Source organism: Centroberyx affinis, unplaced genomic scaffold, assembly GCF_046629955.1.
Source record: "Centroberyx affinis isolate AG114_WGS23_722 - 3 ecotype Tasmania unplaced genomic scaffold, CSIRO-AGI_Caff_v1 ptg000313l_1, whole genome shotgun sequence".
Lineage (NCBI taxonomy): Eukaryota > Metazoa > Chordata > Actinopteri > Beryciformes > Berycidae > Centroberyx > Centroberyx affinis.
The window spans coordinates 145,613-165,702 of record NW_027278990.1 but is presented as its reverse complement, the minus strand read 5'-3'; the positions used below and the strand labels follow the sequence as shown (position 1 = coordinate 165,702).

The window sequence follows — 20,090 nt, the reverse complement described above, 5'->3', positions numbered from 1 at the left end:
AAAAGGTAGTGTCCAGGTTGCACACAATGGAGTCTCCAAATGTATATCCCTTCCCCTTCTAACACATAGAAGGGGTATACACACCCTCCCTCTTCAGCTACACGCACACACACACACACACACACACACACACACACACACCTGTGGCACAGTGACCCTGCCGGTGAGCGCCCCGGCCTGCATGTCGATGAGCCAGGCGTACTCCAGCGTGTCGCTGCCGAGGGGCAGGCCCTGGGCCGAGAACATGGCGTGGGCCCTCATCTGCAGGCCGGACAGACTCAGGTGGCCGTCTCTCAAAACCCCGTCTGCTGTGGGACGCTGGGGGGGATTCAATAAAGACATGATAACGAGTCACGAGTTGGGTTTACATATTCGCATTCGAATTGAGATGTTATGGATTAGAAAAGCTGAAATGGAAATGTCAGATTTTGAAAATACAGTATCGCAAAAAGGTTTTCTTCTCAGTTAAGGCGGAAAAGTGTTTTGTCAATAAGGAGATTCTGCAATAAATAGCGACGGAAACGCATTTGTTGAATAAATATTGAAACAGGCTTGGCATGATCAGCCTGACAAATCGTTTAATCTCATTGCTCAATAGTTGAAAAAACTGAGACATGACTGAGATGTGTATTCAATTTAGGTCACTACCTCCAAGATATTTAAGATATCAGTAAACTCATAGAAAGTGAAATGGCATGAAGAAAATCTTTCTCCTTCACTCATTCATAGTGAAAAACTATGCACAAACATCAAACCTCAAGATGTTGACAGTCAATCTTTCACTAAAGTCAAATCCATGACTGTTTCCCACAATATTTCCACCATGTGCCATAAAAACAAATGCTTTTTTATCCCAGTGGAGGAGAGGAAGTCTTCACATTCTGCAGCAGGGATTAAGGAAAGTTGTTTGGGAAAGCTGTTTGTGTTGGGCAGCAAATAAGATCCAACTCATGGCCAAAGCTTAGAAACTCTGCTTGATCATCTTACACTGTGCTTATTATGCACAGTGTGACCGTTACCACACGTTTCACATTACGCAATGCTGAACTCAGGCGTGTAAAGGTGGCTGTATGTATGTTTGTTGTGAAATGTGTGTTTGCAATGCTTTTACTCTTTTCTTTGTTGTCTTTTTGTTCAGTCTTAGTCAGTCGATTCACTTGTGATGTTTAAATAGCTAAATAGTCTCATCCAATAGTTGTATCCAAATACAAATAAAGCAAAGCTATGACAGTACTGTATTGAACTGATAGGAGTGGCAGCAGGCAGGTGTAGCTGTGTGTTTCTGACCTGGTAGTTGTCACTGATGAAGATGTGGATGGGAGAGAGGAGCAGCTGCAGCATGGTCTCCTTGTAACCCTTCTTCATCTCAAAACACAGACGCTCCAGGAAGCCGGATGGACCTTCAGGACCCTCGCTGCTGCAGTGCTGGAGGCACAAACACACACAATCAAGGTTTTTCCATAAACATTCATACAGTAATTCTGTGTGCACCAGGAGACAAATAAGGGTCATAAAGTAACTAGATGGCAGCACCAATCAACTAAAATCTTGTAATTACTTCTCTGTAAACTGAACACTTTTTTCCATACTTATAGTCTTTATGTGTCTGTTAATGTGAATATGACGCACACTGTGCACATTGTGTTTGTGTGTATCTATATATATATTTATTTATTTTCATATTCACATATATCCTTGTTTTTTTATATATTGCACACATCATTTTCTACTGCATGTATTTTCATAGTTCTGTCTATTTTAACACCATATAGTATATACTGTATATATGTAATTATTTTTTTCTTTGTCTCTGTATGTTCTACTGCACATCCTGCATGCATAGTGTAATGCATACATTTTCATAATAATCATTATATATTTCTATTCAATACTCTCTAGCATTGTAATTATCGGTTGCATTACCACTGATACTACCCCATTTGCCCTGCTCTTTTATATCCCATTTTTCCTTTGCTATATCCTGTTCTGCTGCTGCAACACCCCAATCTTCCCCACAGGAACCATTCCAGTTTCATCTCATCTAATCTAATTGAATCTAATGAATAGCAAAATACATAGTCTTAATGACATTAAACGAGTCTTGGGGAGGGCCTCACCATGGGCAGCCGGCCGTGGACCTTGTACAGGTTGATGAGCACGGTGATGTCCCAGGGCCTCAGGTCCAGCGGGTGGATGTCCGAGGCCTCCTGCTGTTCGCTGTCCTCCATGCCCAGGGGAGACCAGCCGAGGCCCGACGAGGTGGAGGTGGACAGCACGGGGCTGGACACCGCCTCCTCAAAGTCTGTGTACATGTCGTCCTCGCCAAAATAGTTTTCCTGCGCAAAGAGAGCCGGTGAGGTTAAATGGATGTTTGATGCATGGCGAATCTGCATCATGCCATTAACTGGGGCGTGAGAAATTGATTTTGGCTCTAGAGGAGAGGGCTAGTCTAGCATCTTCTGTACCTTGATGGAGATCAGCGCTCTGAGCAAAGGCCCGTAGAGGAGGATCTGGGAGTCCGGGGACATCTCCATCTCCACGTGGAGCCTGTCGGGGGGCAGCTCCGACGGGTCGGTCGGCACCCGGCTGTGGGCGGCCGAGGCCGAGCCGGAGTTGTAGGGCGGCGGGGCGTTGGGGGGCGCCGAGCCGTGCTCCGGGGGCCGCAGGGCCGAAAGCATGGATTCTTCCATCTCTGACACTGGCCATGAAATCACAGGCAAGTTAGACAAGATTATGTGCAACAGCTAGGAAAGACAGAACAGTGTTCAGGCTATTTTTCGTGGCCTCATTCAAATGAACGGAAGTAAAAATCGGAACGCTACAAACTCGTCCAGCTGCATCTGATCTTGGTGAGTTTATATTCTGGTTTTCATGGCGGTCAAGTGCCGAATAACCCCCATGTTAAAAAGAAAGAAAGAGTTGATATTCCACTCACAGACCACAGTCCCATGGCTGGCTTTAGACACAACAACAAAAAATTGCTGCTAAAGCAATGAGCTTACAGGACTGCTTGAGTTGCTCATCAGCCTTCTGGGGATAGATGGGGTGCCAGGTGTAGTCGATGATGAGCAGGAAGTTGGGTACACTCCAGCAGTCCACCCAGCCAGCTCTGGAGTAAAGAAGAAGAACATGTACGCTCAGAACACAGACTCATAATCCTTTCGTTTATCATCATTTCAAGCGGATATGCCGGTTCATCGTGTGTTTTATCAACCGTTCGAAGAGGAAGAGGACATACAGTACAACAGGCAGGCTCTTTCATCCATCCATTTACCGTTGCAAGTAAATGGGTTGCGCCTGACTTCACGGCACCGCGGAGCGCACAAGTCCAGACAGAATTTGATCCTTAACCTCCCCGGGGGGGGGGATGTGGGAGCGCTGGACCGCTACGCCGGCACAGCGTTTGGCACGGGGCTGTTCGTAATAAATGATCCGGATGTGGAGTTATCATGTTCAGAGATGAGCTTTCCACTGGGGCGGAAAGTTGGATGCTCATCGTTTTAACTGTATGGTTCATGGGCAAATTTGTTATGTCAAACGTCTGAAGGCGGGTTATTTGTCCGATTGTCCCTGCTCCTTCCCCAACCTGTTCATCACTGCTGCTGAGGTGAGAAGTCAGCAGGTTTTTTTTTTTTACATTACATCAAATTTTTAGGCTATAAATAAAAATAATAATTATTTAAATTTATTATATATTCAATATCGCAGAAAATACTGCGATATTCACTACATATCGCGATATTCAATATTATCGTATATAGCCAATATCGGCCCAAGCCTACTCTACACTTCGTACTTCAGATTCAACTCTGGGTCACGCCTCCTCCGTGACTCATCTGCAATGACTCATCCATCGTGGGACGCATCAGTGAAGGCAAGGAGGAGTTTTAGGAGTCTGGTGGAGAGCTTCGCCAGATGGTGCGAGCAGAACCGTCTGCAGCTCAGCGTCAGTGAGACAAAGGAGCTGGTAGTGAGTTTCTGACGGAGCAAGGAGCCACTGACATCTGTCACCATCCAGGATGACGGGGTGGAGGTGGTGCAGTCCTATAGGTTTTATGTAACAAACTGGTAAAAGGGGCTGGTTGCAGAGGAGACGATGAGGTCCGAACACACACACACACACGATAAATAGAGCGAATAGATCTTTGCATTACAAATTAGGAGACAACATATAGGCATATAGGAGACAACATGCCAGTATTCAACAGTACAAATCTCATGGTTAAAGGGACACTCAAAAATTCAAGCTCATTTTTCTTAAGTACAGAGAAATTTTGTGCTGAAAAGTTTCTATACTTAAACTTCCATTAACTGAAATATGACTTAGCGCTGGCAGCATTCACCAGTTAGCACTGGCAGCATTCACCAGTAAAGCCAATGGATAACAATGGGTGCTAATAGCCACAAGCTGGCAACTAGTAGTGCTCACAGACACTGACTGTGACAAGCTGCCTTTCACACAACTTAAGTGCCAATATAGACTATATGAGTATAGTTAAAAAACGTGATTCCATGTGCATTTAAAAGTTACGTCTCAATTGAAATCATTATGCCTACACTGTGTGTGTGTGTGTGTGTGTGTGTGTGTGTGTGTGAGCCGCCTTTCCTCTCCCCCAGCATGAGGACGATTACAGGGATCGGCGATACATGTGATGACGATTGGTTGATGGGAGGATGCGCACTATTGCCCAACCCTAGACTACAACTCAAAATGTCAAAATAACCCTTTACAAATCATATTTTAGACTATTGAAAAGTTGACTGACCAAAGCACTGAGACTGAGTGATACAGTCACTTGAAATCGCCGCCTACTACCTCAGTTATCAACTCCCAACGTTTCCTTTCCTCCTCAGCGTTGATGCGAGTCAGTGTTACAGCGATGAGTCATCGATCCTGCTCCTTGCTAACACACTCCTCTTTTTTTTCGTTTTTTTTCTCCCCGCCCCAACCGGAGAGCCGAAGAGAATTTAATCCCCCCCCCCCCCCGGCTTTCGACTCACTCTGCGTGGGTGATGTTCCTCCAGCGGGACTTGGCGGGTTTGGGCGGGGGCGCTCCTTGAGTCTCCCCGGGCATGAACATGTCGGGCGGCAGCTTGACGTTCTGGTAGTCTTTGGCCAGGGTGAGGAGCGGGTAGCGGCTGGGGTGGCACTCCGGCAGGGACAGGCGCATGTCTGTATCCTCCGCCTGAGGAGGGGGGGGGGGGGGGGAAAGCACAGATACATACATGCACGCACCCACAGATACACATAGTTGAGTAGGGCTGCAACTAACGATTATTTTCATTGTCGATTAATCGAGTAGTTGTTTGGTCTATAAAATGTAAGAAAATGGTGAAAAATGTGGATCAGTGTTTCCCAAAGCCCAAGATGACGTCCTCAAATGTCTTGTTTTGTCCACAACCCAAAGATATTCAGTTTACTGTCATAGTGGAGTAAAGAAACCAGAAAATATTCACATTTAAGAAGCTGGAATCAGAGAATTTTGACTTATTTTTCTTAAAAAATTACTAATAGTAAAACTAATAATAATCAAAATAGTTGGCGATTAATTTAATAGTTGACAACTAATCGATTAATCGATTAATCGTTGCAGCTCTATAGTTGAGTGTCACAGGATGCATGACAAGTGGTGTGTAAAATCCAAAATCAACAGTATATGCAGTCATATGCAAATGTATTCCGCAAAAAAAAAAATCATTATAGTTTTCACTCCAACATCTGATGGAAATGGAATTTGTAAAGAAATCAATTCATCTTTTGCCATGACTCACCCTCAGGCTGAAGCGGGTGTTGCAGGTGGTGGGGACAAACTCGTTGAAAGGCAAAGTGAAGTCTATATTGAGCGTCTCGCCACACGCAGCCAGGTACACTATAGGAGATCGATAACACAATTGATTAGGACGGCCCCGGTGAGGGATTCAGTGGAGATTATACAGCACATGGTGACTTAATGAAGCCTTGTTGGAGTCGTTAGTTTCCGGCGTTAAAGGAGCATTGAGGAACCTGTGACCTTCTTTCAGCTCTATAGGACCACTAGGAATTGCAACAACACTGATGGAACTTATGGCACTTATGATTTAGCTTTTTTCTGATACCGGTGCCTAAACTGATACTTTTTTAAAATATAAAGCGCCAAAAAAACGACATAAAAGAACACAGGCAGTAAAAGTGTCAATAGTCTTTCTTAGAGGTACTGTACATCTTGACGTTTTTAATCTTAGTCAGATATTTTCCTTCACCGGGCACTCCAAAGAAAATCAGTTTTAATGTGGAAACCTTCTTAATCCGAACTGACCCCGGGAATATAGTTTTGCTGTTCACTACATATTCTTTCTGTAGTTGTCTGTCTTTGCGTTGTGTCTTCCTTACCATTCTCCTGTTGCTTGGTGGAACAGTCGATCCAGTTGTGCTGGTTGGCGGCCCAGATCATCTCAAACTGGTGGAAAAGGATCTTGAACTTCCAGGCGTAGGGCACGAAGGAGTAGATGTCTGGGGCGCTGTCACTTGCCCAGTCCTGGATCAGATCTTCAAAGACGGAGGGAAGGGGCGAAAGAGAAGTTTTTCCATTCAGTTTCATTCATCTTACTATCAAAATGTGCAAAATCTCCCCCTGTACTGTGATTATTCCTATTTTTGTGTTGGGGGGGGGGGACTTACCGGAGAAGAAGTTTTTCTGGGCGTAGATGAAGTGGTAGGTGGCTTTGTACACCTCGATCTCGCACTGCCACGACTGAGGCATGTTCCACACCCGGGGGTAGCTCGCTATCACGTGGAACTGAAAGAAAGGCGGAGGCAGGACTGGCTTTCACCGATGGCAGAGCACTTGGTGGTTACCGGATTGACCCAGGATCCACTGTAGATATCAACTCAATATCGATGGACCCAAGAATCAAGCTTTTCTTTAATCCGGCTTTCAAGAGAGCTAGATTGCCTATTCTATAACGGCTGTGTGTGTTTTTGCGTGTGTGTGTTTGGTTGTAGTTGTAAGCTACTTACAGCTAGCATCTCGGCCTCCAGTAGGGTCCTGTACTGCATGCTGCTGGTGGTGTCCACATGAAGCAGCTGACCTTTTATGGTGGGAGAGTAGCCTGTGGGCAGAAGAGAGGCAGGAAACCATCAATTCACTAAACTAAATGGCAAAATCCCTCCACCTAATAGCATTTAGTACCAAAACCTCCAAACCTTCTTATATTGACTACTTTTCTGACAACAAAGTGGAGCAATGACTGACAAGATATTAGTTGGTCAATGTGGATGGTAGATGTAGCTCACCATACTATCATCTTAAAGGGAACATTGGTCATGAATGCTCCCTGATGTGTGTTTTTTTTATTAAATATATGACTTCCAAATAGATTTCTGACAACATTTGCTCTCCATTATAATGACAAAAACTACAAAATCAAATCTGGACTCACTTAGGCTATAAAGTATGATAGGTGCCACACCTTACGATACCCAATGACGCTCATGCACAGTCAGGTGAGACTCCACCCTCAAGTGTGTACATGGTTTTACAGACAGCAAATATTGGAGAACAAAGGAGAACTGCATGGAGAGAAATTTCTTCTAGTCTGGACATGACTTGGTCTTGTGCCTATTCTGACTCAGACTTTGTCTTGATCTTGGCTCGACTTTTCCTGCCTGTCAAAAAAATGAGTCCACCTTTGTTTGATTTTCTCCCGCGCTCTCCAAACACTTTAAGGGATTACACCTGTAGTTTGTAATGGTCTTCAAACTTCTATGTATCGATCAGTCAAAATCCTATGTATTGATTAGATGGATGTTGAAGGGTTTAGTACAGAGCTCCTGCATCTCTGTCGATCCTTATGAAACTCCTTACACATTATCTTTGGATTTGGAAAGACATGTACTGTACACTGTTTATTAGCCATTTTGGTCTTGGTATTGAACAGGACTCGATTTTCTTAGTTTTCTGAATTAAGTTAGCATTATAACTGAATGCAGATGATATTATTACAGTGACGCAAAACACCTGAAATGAATGTATAATAGTTTTGGCAACTGTATACCGACAGTGGGCTGCTCACTATGATAATAAATAAAAACACGCATTAAGCTGTGATGTCAAGAGATCCTAGATATGGGCCCTAAATAATAAAGTAATTCTAATCTTGTTTCCCTGAGCAACAAAATGGACAAATTCCAAGACCGGCTGAATGGTAACAGCAAAGTTTGATCAAACGCTCTCTATAGCGCAAAAAGTTTTTACACACATCTGTCGAGGAAATAATGACATAGGCTTGGCACGATCGCTCTGTTGAATTGCTCAGACATCCATCCTTTGGACAGCTGATGGAAACAAACCCAATTTTTCCAACATTTCAAACCTTCGCTTAAAATCCACTTGACAGATGGATGGAAACAGAGATATAGACTGAAACCTGGCTTTCCTGCAGGACTACTAGCGGATTCTGGCCGACCGTGATACAGAACGCGCCAATGTGTGCTTCTATATGAACAACGAGTGGCACTCACATTTATCTAGGAGTGCTGCTGCGAGCGCTGAAGTAGGGGGCCTAGTGGTATTGTTCCGTTATAATACACACACCCTTACCATTCTCTCCTACAGTCATGGGGATGTTGACTTCCAGGTAAGAGCCGGCACCCACATTCACATGGATGGCATTGGTTTCCTAGTAACAGGGATGAAGACAGCGAGGGAGGAGAGAGAGAGAGAGAGAGCAGACAGCGGAGTCATGCAGGCTGTCAAAATATTAGCTAGGGCGGCTCATTGCCCTTGAAATATAAGACAGTCACCTAATGTGAACAAAAATATGTTCAAAAGAGGTAATCAAATGACAACCTTCCCCTGACTCGAGCCATTTTATGTTCTCGTTCAACGCGCGTTTATGTTGTTACTCAGTATGCGCTTCACACATTCGGCGGGGTGAAACTCCCTCCAGTGCTCGAGGATGAAAAATTTTAAAAAGCATAAAACATGAACCAATATCAATAGCTGAAACACAGCGAGGGGATGAAGACAAAGACGAGGGGAGCCACAGAGAGAGAGAGAGAGAGAGAGAGGAGAGGAGGGGATCAAAGGGCTGGAGACGAAGGAAAGAGAGAGAGGAGGAAGAGAGAGAGAGAGAGAGAGAGACAGGAAGAGGTAAAGAGGCACCCTGTTTTTGGTGAAGAGCAGGTCGATGGTGGCGTCGGCGATGATGTTCATGCGGAGCTCGAAGGCCAGGATCTGCCGGGGTTTCCCCGGCCCGGCCGCCTCCGTCACCTTCATGGCCTGGTAGTCAGCCGGCAGGAAGAACTTCCACAGACAGTCCCTGTGATAAATATCATCGAGTCATATGATATCCATGATCGTATGAATGCAAGGAGTGTGTCTGTAAAGCCCAAATCCAGACCTTATTTGGCCATATTTTGGTCCTGCTAAGCTGTACGCGAAATTCAAAATACGGATCTGATTTACTTCATTTACAAACATTACATTATCCTTTTAATCCTTTGATAAATACAGTTTCTGTGTGTGTGTGTGTGTGTGTGTGTGTGTGTGTGTGTGTACTACCCACCTCTGGCGGTCCGCCCAAGGTCCGTAGTTGAAGTCAGTTCCTTTACCGCAGACGATGTCCAGACCCCAACAGGGAGGCAAATCCTGGAGCTTATCCTCCTCACTGACCGTCTCCGCCTCCCCGCTCTCCTGCTCCTCGGGGACCAGACCTGCACACACACACACACACACACACACACACACACACACACACACACACGCAGATGTAAAAACCTGACAACAACTAATGGTAAAACACACACGACAAATCCTTACCATCACCTTGAAACCAAAGAATTCCTGTACTACTATGGATCATTTTGGTATTGTTAGTCTCTGTGTGTGTGTGTGTGTGTGTGTGTGTGTGTGCACGTGCATACCGGGTTCATCCTGGTAATAGTAGATGTCCACATCGTTGGACTGCATGACCACAAAGCCTTCGCCCATCAGTCGGGGGGGTCTAGAAGACAAAACCACAGTTAAGAATCAAATGGTCAAATTTTATTCGGAGGCTACCAACTCTTCTGACTGTTCTGAATAAGGGCAAACAGGGTCAGGGAAGGTGGAGTGGGTGCTACGGGTGAAAAGGTACATGTTTAAAAAAAAAAAAATGTCCTTCTGAGTGCACAGCTAACTGACTAACTGAAAAAAGTTGGGGAATTAAACATGACACTGACTCCCTTTCCATACAAAAAAAAATGCTTGCAGGCTTCTTAAGAGCAAAACTGGTGAAGTGAGCTTTCATTATGTTTTAAGGCGATAAGCTTTACTGTAGTAACCTCCTCCATTCAAAATCAGCCCTTCAGGTTAAGTTAATTTGTCATGACAAGTTGAATTTGTTACGGAGTTAAAGGGTATTTTCACAGGACTGAACGCAACACTTATTCCTCCGCCGCACCCAAAAGGCACCCGGAGCGTGAATTTAAAACCGAGGTGCGTACTCGACCTTGACTTGGGTACAAAGACGTTCTTTCAATTTTATACATGCGGCCGACTTGATCTCACATATTTCTTCTTCATTTCACTGCACGTTCCGATAAAAGCATTAAGATAGAGCAAGGGCTGCTGGGAGGAGTGTGACTCTTAAATCAGCTATGGTTAACATATTTTTTTACTTTGCATGTCTTCTCTTTCAGTTGATGTGGGCATAATTTTAGAGATATTTTATGGTGTTTAGGTAGCGGTGGAAGGTGAGAAAAAAAGCATGAGAAAGAGAAAAGGGCTGATTTATACATTATATCTAATATTTGTAGGGTTAAAATGGTCAGTTGTTTATTTATATATATTTTTTTATATTCTTACTTGTATTCTATTTTTGGTGGCTTTTAACCACCAAGAATAGCCAATTTAACTATACAAATAAACATTTGGGGGAAAATGTTTTTTTGTGTGTTTTCATAAATTACTTTAGAAAATATATATATATATTAACAAAAAAAATTATCAAAATTTCTCAAGATTTGATATGTGGTATTTTCGCAGTACACTGCACTCGTGAAAATAATTAGCAAAAGCTTCTGAACTACTTCTGGTCTGGCCACATCAGAGGAAAAAGCATGAGCTTTGAAAGCACATGGTGAGAAGGAAAATTGGTTTTGAAAAGAGGTTTTGACATATTTGACCAAAATATAAGTGATTCCATGTGTCACACTTCCATTGTGTCTTTAATTATTCATTTAAAAGAGATGGAACTACAACTACAACTAATTTAGTTTCTACATATTCTCAGATTATCAAACAACGAAGGCTACGCTCTCCAATTCATAAATAATGAGGTTTGCGTGTTTAGTCTGTTACTGTCTTTGGTGTCACTACATGTAATGGCGACTGTGTTCATTTAAAAATGTTTAAAAATACATTTAAAGAGTAAGTAAAAACCACCCAAATCTGTGGTGAAGCCTGAAAACTAATGGTGAAAAGTAGGGTACTGAACTGGCCTTCTGGTATTGGCTGGTCTTTGTGCCAGGTGATGTCACCCTCTATAGAGAACAACAGGTGGTGAAATCACCTGGAACAAAGACCAGCCAATAGCAGATGGCCAGTGCAGTACCCTACTTTTTACAATTAGGTGTCAGGCTTCCCCACAGATTTGGGTTTGTGGTTCAGTTACTCTTTAAATATAGTGCAGCAAGGTTTAAATTACAGTTGCCACCGCGATCTAAGAATGACCCCGTAGAGTTTCTCCATGGGCATGTGACTTGGCGCTTACTCGTCGTTCTGCATGCCCAGGTAGCGCGGACTGGGGACCAGCATGACGCGCACGTTCTCCAGCGAGCCTTTGACGATGTGCATGTACTGGTCCAGGTGGCTGGACGGAGGCTTGGTGGCGTACGTCAGGAAGGCGTCCTCAAAGTTCACGCACAGCGTCTGGGGGAGGTGGTGGTTCCCGAACGCCAGACGACCCTACGGGGAAAACACACACATATCACAATTCAATACAACCGCGAATCACGATACGATGTGATAAATAAAAGTTCAATGATGACAAAGTCTGACTGTGCAGATGTTTATTTCTGAGACTTAAATCTTTCTAGCCGTGACATTGGCTTGCTAGAATGGAAACAACAATTTAAAAATGTCATTGTCAATGTCAGAATTTGTGAAATTGTGATGGTCAAGCGTCTCATTTGTGATTACAACAGCAGAATAAAATGGAGCTAATATCACAATCAATTTTTCTGCCCCACGATACATATTGTCACATTTTTGTATCGTGATATATTGAATTTTGATATATTGTCCCATCCCTACTAAATACAGATTCATGCATCCATTGATCAGTCATTGGTCAGAGGAAAAACAACACATTCCCCAAGTTCAAACTGTTCATATTTTACAGCAGATTTAGAGGATTTCTAGTGTCATATCGGGAGCACAAACTTGAAGATGCACAATAAGGACCATCATATGCCACACAAATTCCTGTTTGTATTTTTAACTCTCTCATTCACTATTGCCAGTTTCTCTCAGTGATTTGTGTCGTTCTCAATCTAAAACTACAGGAGTTCAATATTTGTCCAGATTTTTGGGGATTTGTCCAGATTACCGGTCTTGGAAATCACATCAACCAATCTTGGAAATTCTGTTGCCGACCTCCGACTGGTCTGCAACATGATCGGGACCCAAGAAATGAAGTCCCTTGACCCTTCCCACACTACAGGATTAAGTCAGGGTGGAAAAAAATCGGGGCTAAAATCAGCTAAAAACAGCTCAAACAGAAGTAAAGTTCCTTTTCCACTAGAACGCTTCTTTTTCATACATGAATTCCGCTTCCCGACATTCACCCCAGACCACCTCGGCCAATTTCTTTAGCGTTTCCCCCCCGGCCATCTAAACGGTGTCCTGGCTGTATGAATTAGCAAGCCACTCACCGTGCTGATGTTCACTTTGATGACGGGGATGAGGGAGCGCCAGGACGATGAGGGGTCCGGACTCTCCGCTTTGATGTTCACGCTGCACCAGGACCAGAAAGACATTCAGACTCATAAAATTTTACTGGTGCTTCCATGTCTAGTCAGTGCAATGAGCTCGGCTGTCAGTGAGAAACGACCGATTCTGTACCCCCAAATGCATTCGATGAAGGAAGAAAGAGCAGGCAGCGTGTATATGCAGTTTGTTCAGGCTTTATGACAACCAATTTCCATTCATTTCTAATGGGAAACTGCTGTTTTCTACTGTTTTGTTTTGCAGAAACTGCTATGTTGGCTGACTGAAGCTGCGCATTGGTAAGGAAATAAAGCAGTCTTGATTCTAGGGCTGGGCGATATGGACAAAATCAAATATCACAATATTTTTGACCAAATACCTCGATATCGATATTGCGACAATATTGTAGGGATGACTATTGGTGCTTTCACAAAATATTTACACAATGAGATTTTTGATCAATAATCATCAGTAATGTGGATATAATGAGTAAGTGGGTAAAGACAAATAATAGAACCGATGGAACAGTCTGGTGAGTTCAGAAAATGACATCACTTTACTGTAATGCAGCCTTTAAAACCAGGAAAAGACACTTATGCCATATCACGATATTACGATATCTAAAATCTAAGATGATATCTAGTCTCATATCACGATATCGATATAATATCAATATATTTCCCAGCCCTACTTGACTCCTTGAGATCTTTTTTCTGACACATTGATGGACTCCCATTTCTGTTTACCACCCTAATTCTTGAATCAAATGAGCGAATGGGCGATTGTCCTGAACCAAGAAAACAGGCATACTCAACAATCATAAGCTTGTATTCACAAAAATCTCACTTCATTTTGATATTTGAACCAACTTCAGTGCTCGAGACACTACCTACCTTTCCAGGGTCTTGTCTCTCTCCTCCCGACCCCTCTCCTCGTCCTTCTTGGGCGTAATGAGGGTGGGCTCCAGGCCGAAGGTCTCCTGCAGCCGGGCGTAGAGGTCGGTCCGGTTGTACACGTGAAACTCGAAGCCGTTGACCGTCACGTAAAGCCTGGTCTCTGCCTTGGGGTCTGGCCGCAAGAAGACGGGAGGGACGAGTCAGAACTCGAGGTCGGGGCGTCTGTCACATTTGCGTCTCTGTCGATGCTTCCTTACATAAGCTATTGCTTTATACAGCTGCTCTAGCTTTTTTAGATGGTCAAATGATGAATAGGATGAATAGGCTTTACATATTTACACATATTACAAAGACGTCACAGTGCTGGACACACAGTTTGATTGGCAGGTGATCTCTGGGAAGTGCAATGCAGAAACACCACAGCAATGAGCGCTGAGCAACAAAGATGGAGACTAACTCACAAGAGAGGCTCTGACGGAAAACCACTTTAAATCGAATCAATGATAATTACAGCGGACTAATTACAAACTACCCAACTAAATCGCTCAGTGAACAAATGAGACAATGGTTACTGACAAAACTATGGACATGATTTTTCCCCAGCTTGTGCCTTTTTTTTTTTTTCTAATTGACTTTCCAGAGGATAGTCTCGCCCCTAGAATACGTTAACACTCCTACTCACCGTGCTGTTTCTGTTTCGGGTTATACATTTTCCACCAGCGAAATATGAGGAAGCCATCCTGTATCCTATAATACGGGGGGAGAAAAAAAATCTGAAAATCAGAAGGTAACACACAAGGCTATTGAGGAAGGCGTTGGGTGTAAAGTTTACCTGATAGACATGTCTTGGTTGATGAAGTAGACATCTCTGAACATGACCTTTCCTGACAGCACAGAGAAAGAGAAGGAGCCTATGGAGGAAAGGTCAGACACATTTTGTGTTACAGACAATAAAAGTCAAATATTTCAATACACACTGGCAGTAATGAGTTTAAATTATCAGTGGAAACTTGTTCGGATTCATTCGTAACTTCAAATTAACAAATACACAACATTTTTAATAGCGGATGATTGGTTGGTCTTGTAAGCAGCGATGAAAATAAAAACTGGTTACATGCAAGATAAATGGATATTTAATCACCTTTTCTCTCTCTGGAGAAAACATAATCATACTGGGGGAATCTAATCATGCGCATATGGGTCTTAGACTGGGTCACTGAGCGAGAGAGATGGATTTTAAAACTGTGCAAGATTTTCCATCATCAAACTTTTCCGGTTCGCGACTCGTCTTTCCCTTTCTCTGTCAAGAGAATTTAAATGATGTCTAATGCCGAACCCCAAGTGCTCAAATATAATCATCCAAGTCGACACTTAGCACAGTGTTCAGCTTCCTTTCTTCATGGTTATGGAAGCTGACAAAGAGGAACTTCGATGTTTTTCAGTAATTTGACACAGGATGTGTAATTGGGCCATGATCCTGTCACAAGCTAGCATGTTTTTTTTTGTTCTTTGTTGTTCCACAGTCCAGGCTTAAGTGGTGATCGCAGTTTTGCAATTGCGGCCCCCAGACTGTGGAACAGCCTTCCTGGAAGTTATGTTTGCAGAATCCATTCCAATTTTTAGACCCGCTTTCACTCTATGAACTTTCAGTGTCTAATGTGTTTTACCTGCTTTTTTCTAATGTGCTTTCTAATGTGTTTCTAATGTTGCTTTCTAATGTGAATGTGTTGTGCTTTCTAATGTGTCTATTTAGCTTGTTTCTTATTCTGTTATCTGTGGCATTTGTTCGCTGTTTAGCTTGTTTCTTGTTCGTTTAGCCTTGTGTTCTTTCTAAGAAATTGCTTTCTGTTTAAAGCATAACTCCAGGCATTTTCGACCGGGACCCTATTTTCCCATCTTCTACCACCATACCAATCGATGCTGCAAAGTAGTGCAACATAAATAAGTAAAAGGTGTCCGGTCATAGATTAACTGAAAACTAAATATATACATGTCTCATTACAGAGTGAGCATCAATATGCTGAAAAAGACATGCTTTGGATGCTTTTGGGGTTGATTTTTTGAGTACCCAGGCAAGCAAGATGTAAGTAGCTCTATAGTGAAGCAATTGACAAGATTTTGGTCGGAATCAGTGTGATATAAAAAGATGGGAAAGTAATGGCCCTTAAGCAAATGGCCGGATTTATATATTTATTTATAAATTGCACTGATGATACAGCCAAGTCAAGTCAACTCGGAGAAATTCCATCTAGCGTCGGTTGCAGTTTGCTGTTCAAACACTACGGAGATAATCACTCAAGAGAACCTGGCCCATCATGAAATATTCAGCAGACTGAGTTAAAGCCTCGGCGGAGCTCGGGAGGCGCGCGCACCCCCGGGTCTCTGGCAGCGCTCCTCCGGGCCCATTCATCACCCCGTGACAGAGCTCCTGATGAACTCACCGATGTGAATGTAGCCATCCTTGTAGAGTCTGTTGATGATGAGGGTGAGGATGAGGCCAATGTTGCGGGAGTTGTAATAAGTTAAATAGATGATCCATCCACAGGACAGAATGGTGGCTGGAGGAGGCGAGAGCACAAAACGGGCCGAGTCAGTAAAAGAAGATGGATTCTGATGTGAATTGGCACTCTTATTTTTATATACGGCAGGCTGGGGGAGGCAGATCCTCACGTCTAACGTCTTCAATTGTGATGTGCCAGAGGCTACTGCTCTTATTATGAAACAGACCCATCAGCACAGAGAGATCACTGCAATAGAATAGCTTTTTCCTTCTAAAAATAATAAAAATCAGTGACATGACTTATCAGAAAGCGTATGATGGCAGCTGCTAACAGTGGTATTCGTAGTACTAGTAGTACCAGTAAGTAGGCAAATTTAAAAAGTACAAATACAAAGTGTACAAACTAAAACATCGGTGTCATCCTTCCTAGCCCGTGCAAAAGTACAATACACTTGCTTCATCCAATGCTGACAGGTCTGTACTTGACTCTACATGGAAAACTGTCCTCAAGTCTGCCAGGTACCGGAGGCCTGCCTGCTGCTATCATTTGTCTGCTTGTTTTTTTCAGTGTCGACATAGACCACTTCGCGATCCACTTACCCACAAGGAGCCAGACAAAGTTGGAGTCGTGCTTGTTGAGGAAGTCATCCAGATCCCCAAAGCTGGGGAAGGCGCTGTCATTGGTTTTGGTGCCATCCATGGCTACAGGCGCTCAGTCTGATGTCCGACACTGCAACAGTCAAACGTCAGATTCACTCAGCATCACAGACCATAGTTCAGTACGTCAGCTTTCTGGGCACACTTACTTATTTTGCAGTTTATCGGCGATAACCGTGGCCACAAAATACCTAGTGGAAAATGGCTCCACAAACTGGCTACATATAAAGTCTAAATATGAGTCTTTCAGAACTAACTTCAACTTTTTCACAACATTTATCTATGCCAAAAGAGACTAGCTGGGATCATCAAGTCCATTTTTGCATATCAGTAGTACATCCAAATACGCCTACCACTTAGCTTACGTAGCCTGCTTATTATAGCATCAAGGCCAGCACTAACTTATCTTTTACTTTTCATTGAATGTGTCAAAAAAGAATTAATCGCCCGATGATATCGATCAAAAAACGGAAAGAATCAAATAAGGTTGGATGCACCAGCTCAAAGGCTACTTGCTCTAGAAAAAAACAAAGTGCTTGCTATGCAAAACCATGTGACCACAACAATCTACATGTACACGACATGAGGATATTGCCTGTGCTTTGTGACAAGGAGTAGGATTAAATTTGTTTTGTGTGTGTGTTTGTGTGTGTTGGTCTAGCACATGTGAGGACGTGGGAACAAGTATACTGCATGTTGTGAGTTGGGTAGTCAGCCCATGATTAGAAATCAAAAGCTTAAACACAGCTCAACATACACAAAGAGACACACACACACACACACACATAAATCCTTGACTAATCCACCTTAAATCACGTTGGTTCTAAAACCGCATAAATGTAGCCTAAACCCAGCACTCTATATTCACGGAATTATTGTTTCTGTTAAATTTCTCTCTATCTCTCTCTCTGTCAGACAGTGGACCTAGTGAAGCAAAACACTGTGGTCCTCTAAATTTGACATTCTCTGATTAAACAGTGGATGTGGCTCTTAGAGACTTAACACCTCCCGGATGCTGATCAATTTTGGCTGTGGCTGGCAGGTTTGTATACGCTGCCACACAATTAGTCAGGAGGCAAATGCTCATAGAAGTTCAACTCTATTTTAAAGATTAAAGACATTTGAATCCACAACCGCAGTTAGATTACAGTCACCCTGAATGTGTGTGTAGTCCAATAGAGCTCATGTGTGGCGTAACTGTGATTGAGACTAGTTAATCTGGATGGATCAACAGACAGTTATACCTGAAAGACAAGTTCAGGTTAGGAGTAATTACTCCAAAAGAGTTGACAAGCCAGATATTCTGTAAAATGACACTGTCATTCCAGAGGAATAAGATCAGTGGAGCCAATACCTCATCACAGTCACCTAAGTGGTTTCAGTTTTAACTTATCTACAGCAATTATCATTTTCAGTTTGCTGGCATACTTGAACACAAAACATTGTACTGGTACACAAACTCACAATATATTGCTGTTGTCATGTATGGTATTTTCACAACAGGACAGCAGAACTGATATGGATAGATAGGAAATTAAAGTTAGGTTACAGCTATCTAGCTCTGATATGTTCTGTCCTCTCTTGTATGGGACGTCACACCAAACTACATTAAAAAAAATCTGGAAATTAAACATGACCTTGGTTATCAGCAACGGTACATACATCGCTGAACAGGCCTTAAGACCTTACAGGAATTGTAGGATGCTCTGATAAATTCGGTATACATGTCACCCACCAAGTAGCACTTAATTGTAATTACATTTAAATTAGTTCACACTGTTCGCTACCGCCCACCTTGGTGTATTTTGGTGGAAGGAGAATGTGAGGATGACAGGCGACCCAGTAATAAAACTTGTCATTTTATTGAAATAAAATGCTGCTTCGTATATCGGATGTATGCCGAATTGAAGAGTGGATCCCAAGGTATACGAAAGTGCATCAAGTTACGCTCAAAAATGTATGTACCTTTGCCAATAAGCATGGTAACATTAAACCGATACATTTTTGATGGGACTTGGTTTGGATTAAAGTTGTCTCCAAAGAGAATAGAGCGTCGGCGGCCGGGGCAAGCTGATTCCTATCCTTGGCTTCATCTAACATGATTTTGTATTTGTTTACACGTAAAATTGTCTAGTTAACGCTAGCTATAGTTAGCCTAGCAGTTTCCTAGCTTGAAAGTTTGCTAGCTAATGTTCAAGATGGTCATCTTCAGATTGCTAACAATGTACTTGACTTTGCCTGTAATCAAGAATACAGGATTTAACCATCAATACACTTCAGCCGAGTTCAATTTTACTAGCCATTTAACTAAAGGGGAACGAAACATGGCTAATCCGAGCTCTTGAGTAATATCCCTAGTATTATCTTCAGTAGTTCCTGACAACACACAGTACTAGCAACACTGTAGCAAACTTGTAGCATTTTCTGGCGTTGACATTAGAACTGGCAACTGCCTCGTCTAGCATAGCTCCTAATAACGACCCGGCTCCCTCGCTAATTACGTTTTAGCTAGTGGATAATGCAGTTATTAAGCCATGTATCATAAAGCTAGCAGTAACGTTAGCTAGCAAGCTATTATGACAGCAGGCCGCACCCTATAACTTCTCCTTCCCTCAGACTGGAAAAACAAGACACTTAGCAGTGATTGGGAAATACCTTGATGCACTTGAAGCAGCATATGGTTTCATTTTTGCTCCAATTATCCAGGAGTTGCTATCCTTTTGTTGTTTCAGACATGGGGATAACGCTAGCTAATAGCTGCATCCTCAGTTGAATATTTACATGGCAGACGGCCTGTTGACATCTCTTCCTGCTCTGACAGCGGTACTCACAAATTCGACCAATAGGAAAAAATGGTAAGTCACAGACTGACCAATTAGAGGGAAGTATGAAGACGGTAACCACAGATCGACCAATTAGAAGAAAGCATGAGCAAGGCAACGCACGCATATGACGGACAGTTTTTTCTACCTATCAAGATTAATGTTTTTATTGTAGCGGGGGCTGTACATTGTTGTTTTGATATTGTATTGGTACAGTTCTGTTTATCATATCACTTCTCAATTGAATATACAGCAGAATAATTAG

The 20,090-nt window shown here is 42.8% G+C and overlaps 1 protein-coding gene across 1 annotated transcript; it reads right to left on the bottom strand.

The window, feature by feature from the left end:
* Positions 1–141: 141 nt before the first annotated feature.
* On the bottom strand, positions 142–19,784 carry kiaa1109 (KIAA1109 ortholog; the record flags this gene model as incomplete). The annotated part of the gene is made up of 22 exons (XM_071515142.1): positions 19,659–19,784; positions 16,947–17,076; positions 16,288–16,404; positions 14,679–14,757; positions 14,529–14,593; positions 13,844–14,018; positions 12,896–12,977; positions 11,734–11,927; positions 9,905–9,984; positions 9,547–9,694; positions 9,144–9,300; positions 8,580–8,658; positions 6,998–7,089; positions 6,659–6,776; positions 6,371–6,526; positions 5,773–5,870; positions 5,002–5,186; positions 3,003–3,109; positions 2,466–2,698; positions 2,118–2,336; positions 1,288–1,425; positions 142–318 (listed from the first exon to the last, which is right to left on the bottom strand). Coding segments are annotated over exons 2-22 (2,799 nt in total), but the record flags the coding sequence as incomplete, so codon positions are not given.
* Between the last annotated feature and the right edge of the window lie 306 nt (positions 19,785–20,090).